This window comes from Centroberyx affinis, unplaced genomic scaffold (genome assembly GCF_046629955.1).
Source record: "Centroberyx affinis isolate AG114_WGS23_722 - 3 ecotype Tasmania unplaced genomic scaffold, CSIRO-AGI_Caff_v1 ptg002752l_1, whole genome shotgun sequence".
Taxonomy (NCBI): Eukaryota; Metazoa; Chordata; class Actinopteri; order Beryciformes; family Berycidae; genus Centroberyx; species Centroberyx affinis.
Genome location: NW_027280915.1, coordinates 44342 through 48559, shown reverse-complemented (window position 1 = coordinate 48559; position 4218 = coordinate 44342). Strand labels below are relative to the sequence as shown.

The 4218-nt window shown below is 45.9% G+C and overlaps 1 protein-coding gene across 1 annotated transcript; it reads left to right on the top strand.

Annotated features, from left to right (window-relative positions):
* Nucleotides 1-1222: 1222 nt before the first annotated feature.
* Nucleotides 1223-2221, top strand: tcima (transcriptional and immune response regulator a). Its single transcript, XM_071535713.1, has one exon. It carries the CDS (start codon nt 1349-1351, stop codon nt 1643-1645), a length of 297 nt encoding a protein of 98 aa, XP_071391814.1. The 5' UTR covers nt 1223-1348; the 3' UTR covers nt 1646-2221.
* The last annotated feature ends 1997 nt before the right edge of the window (nt 2222-4218 follow it).

The following is a 4218-nucleotide window of genomic DNA, read 5'->3' as shown; positions in this document are numbered from 1 at the left end:
GATACACCACTCATATTATACATGATGTAGTCCATGTTTTCTTTCTTTCAAATACTCAGCAGACAGATGCTATTACACTGCATAGGGATTCCATCATACATTAGTCCAGGCGTTCTCAAACATATTCATATCACAGCCCCCTAAACAGATAAACATTGTTATTCAGACTCCCATCTGATTAGATTTAATCCCAGGGACCCAAATGGGAAGGTCTGTTGTTGATGCAGTATTGAATTGGAAAGCTGTCTGCTGTGTATGGGAGGACAACTGGTTAGAGTTACACCTTTGATTGAAATAGTCATTCTTATACATTCTCTAATTCTCTAACTGGGATAATTTCTGGTGCATTGAATCATATTACATTTTCCTTATTTGTTGGGGACCACCTGGAATCTCTTCAAGGACCCCTGGAGGACCCCAGACCCCAGTTAGAGAACCACTGAACCAGCAAAACAACCCAGAACAAATTAGATAGATGAGCCTCTACATGTTGTTTGCCAACTTGCATCTGTTCCCCTAGATTTGTCATATCTTAGGGAACAAGGGCATATCATACATTACACATCGATACATTATTTATTATATATGAGATAGAATATAGGGTTATGCATCTGTGTCAATTGGGTATGTTGCCATATCTTAGCCAGAGTCCAGAGTTCAGATTAATGAAGAACAAGCATGAAGCAAATGACAGAAATCTATATGGAGGCCATATTTCATATAAGTCAGGGAACATTCAGGAGCAATGTTCCCTCTATGCTGATAGTTTGGTGACGTATGTCTAATAATTTATCACACTGAACAAATAATAATATCTTGTCAGTCATCAGTGATTGCTCCACTCCAGAAGTGTAGCCTACTGGAAATAAGCGAGGTTTTAGTGGCAAATGATATAGACGCAGGGACTTTGCCATAGGGTTTACTGAATATAGTTTATATTAGACTATATTATTCTGTCGTTCAAATACCAAGCCTCGCACATTTTGCCCAGGGATTTCATCATCCAGACTGCCGTGCGCATTTGGAGAGCTGCAGCCGCTCCTGCACGCTGCACTCGGTTTTGCTCTGTACCGCGGGGGGAGGGGCGGCGCCTTTCCCTGCTTCACTCTACTGTAACGCGACCGGTGATGTCACTGCTGCGAGCGGGTCCGGGTAGAGCGCGCCTCCCACAGCAGCCCTATAAATACCCGCGGGCTGAGCTCTCTCTTCACACACTCAAGCCTTTACGCAGCGCGCTCCTACCGACTTCAGCCGAACGGAGTTGAAGGGCCACACTTTGGAGCTGCGTCCAGCCAGCCAAAGACAGCCAAGAGACCCACCGACAGCCAAGACGAAAAAAAAAGTCGAGATGTCTACCTACTCCGAGTGCCGCCGAGTCAGCCCCTCGGTCCACGGCAACAAGTTCGACACGGCGCACCGCAAGAGAGCCGTGGCCAACATCTTCGAGAACGTCAACCAAGACGCGCTGATGCGGCTCTTCCAGAAAACGGGCGACATGAAGGCGGAGGAGCGGGTGAGGAGCATCTTCTCCTTCACCCAGGACCCCGAGGAGACGGCCAAGGCGCTGATGGCTCTGAAGCAGCGCAAGAAGGACAAGTTCCTCCAGATCGCGGGCATGGTCCGCCAGCTGCTCAAGCTGCGTTGACCGGGGGAGGTTCCCTTTGTCTTTCCTTCTCTCTCTCTCTCGGCTCCGTGATGAGCCGAATGTGAACGCACTCCCGCTGTGACCGGGCGACCCCGAGGATCGCGCACCTGTCGCCGGGAAAGGAGCGCCAGGTGTTGGATGTGCAAGTCGCACCGGCCGCCTTGGATGGCTGTCACTATCGCTGGATGGAGGTGACAGCGGCGGGTCCTGCCGCGTGGATACAAAGTAAACCTATGGAGCAAGACGCAATGCCTGGGAATACTAAGGGCCCGAGCGTCCTCCCCGAGACTTGAACGAATGCATTCCTATGGATGCGTGACTCTGAAGCCGCACCTCATGCAGGTGCACATCACACCGTTGATGCTGCTGCACAGCTGCAACATGAGACTAGAGTGCCGAAGAACCTGCCTATACAAAATGCCTGTCCTTTGAAAACATGCCTTGTCTCTGTATCAGCTTCACTTTGTTATATTAACACTATATTCATTAGTGGCCACTAATGTGTTTTGTCACATGTTGTAACAGTGATTTGCATTCATGAAATGTTCCTATTTGCCATTTCTAATAAATTCTTGTATACAAAAGTTGGACCCTCTTTTGTCCTTTGTATTGATATGTCATCATTCACATGCAGTTCCAAAGGAGCTCATATTAAATCTGGTCATATGAGGTTATTATCATCCTGTTAAGTTATTATAGATGATCCTATTATGTTCCAGGCGGTCTGGGGTTAATTGTGGTTTCTATTAGGTTGTATTAGCCTACATAACAAAGTAAAAGAACACAGTGGTTTGTGTGGCATCACAGAAATCTACATGTGTATAGTCCTATTGCCCTCCATCACCCAAGGTCTAAAGGTCTAAAGGTGTGGATGCAGGGCAAAGAATATCCATCTTAACAAGGCATTTCGTCTTGTATTATGTATGGGGTAAAATGGGTGAAAAATCTCAAGTGAAAAGAAAAAGTGAAAGTGCAAGTGAAATTATCTTTCCACCTGGCAGATTATTAGACTTGTTTTCTAAAAAAATATAAGGCTGAATACAAGATTAAACGACTCACCAAGATGGATGTTTTTTTTAGTAATTTGACACCTAACCCATCTTAGAAATCTCTCAACCGATCAACTGTGACCTCTTTGTCGGTCATAACCAGGGAAAGCTAAGGTCAACCGATCCAAATCATCACAGAAATATGAAACTGGCATGTAGAACAGGAGTATATTATCCTACATTATGGACAGATCCATCCTAGAAATATGAAACAGCTGATGCCCCTTACAGCACAGACTGTTGAGTCATGTCGATCTAGGCCTGGGAGACGGTTAATTTCTCACATAAAACAAAAGGAAAAAAGAGGCACATGGCGTACACATTTCTGTCCTGTGTAATATTCTCCCTCTGTTTTTTTCTCTCTGACACAGCAAAGGGCATTTGAAGGGGGTTGAGTTACTCATGGATGGATGTGGTTAACCAACGCTGGGTTTCCCTCCCAGCTAGCGTATACCTCACCAGACCGGCGTAAACCAGTTTGGCTCGGAGTCGGGGATGGAAGGGAGGGGAGGGGAGGGGAGGGGGGGGGTTGTCTCTCCGCACCGCCACAGCAGCGCGTTTGTGTTGAAGCCTATCTAATCATCCCTCGCTCTCCAGATAAGAGCCTGTCTAAGTAGCATTACAGGGTTTTAGGCTTCCCTCTCTTCTCTCTCTCTTCTAATAAAGCAAAAAAAAAAAAGGCCTCACACCGCACATTACCCCCCCCAATCCATCACAGCAACCTTTTATTACACTCAAACCCCAATTTTAGACCGTTTGAACGTGTCTAAGCAGGCGCTTTTCCCTCAGCCGTTGGGCGTGTAGTGCACGGCTTTAGCTGCAGATCAGTGGAGTGGGATGCCTGCCTGCTAATCTGCTCGCTTTGATAGTCCCTCTGCCGGCTCAAACCGGTTCCCTGGCTTGCTGCGGGTGCGTCATCTGACATCTGACTGTACCTGGCCGGTGCATGTGCTTCAGACACAGGGAAGCTCTCGGGTGACCGTCGCCCCGGGGTGGGGAACTCTCAGGTGAATAATCGCCGCCCCGCGACTGTTTGAAGGCGTGTTTGTGCGCTGATGCCAGAAAGCAATTACACCTCACTGCAGACAGCCAGATGCTCACACTCTCTACCCTGACCTTTATTTCGAGACAATTAAAACAGACTTACAAAGGGCTTTACTGTACAAGATAAATACACATAAATACAGCAATTCGTGAAGAAAAAAGAGGTAAAATGCACAGAATGATCAAAGTAACCAGAAATACAAAATAGAGATTGTTTTTCATCCACACAGAGTGCTGTTATAACTTGTTTAAGTTATTAAGCTCCACCTTTTATGTGAACAAAAAAAATGGTGTGTCCTTTTGTCAGGTTTTATCATAATGAAAGAGAAATAACTAAAAATTGTCTTATTGGTAGGGGTGTAATGGAAAGTAAACCCACCTAAACTCAGTTCAACCACTTTTTTTGGCTAACATGAATGTTAATGGAATACATTCTTAGTGTACATCATGGTAAGTAGTATCAAAATGATGTAAGTTATA

Bases quoted from the DNA above. Each gene is read 5' to 3' on its own strand.
- tcima (XM_071535713.1), top strand. From the start codon at position 1,349: ATGTCTACCTACTCCGAGTGCCGCCGAGTCAGCCCCTCGGTCCACGGC.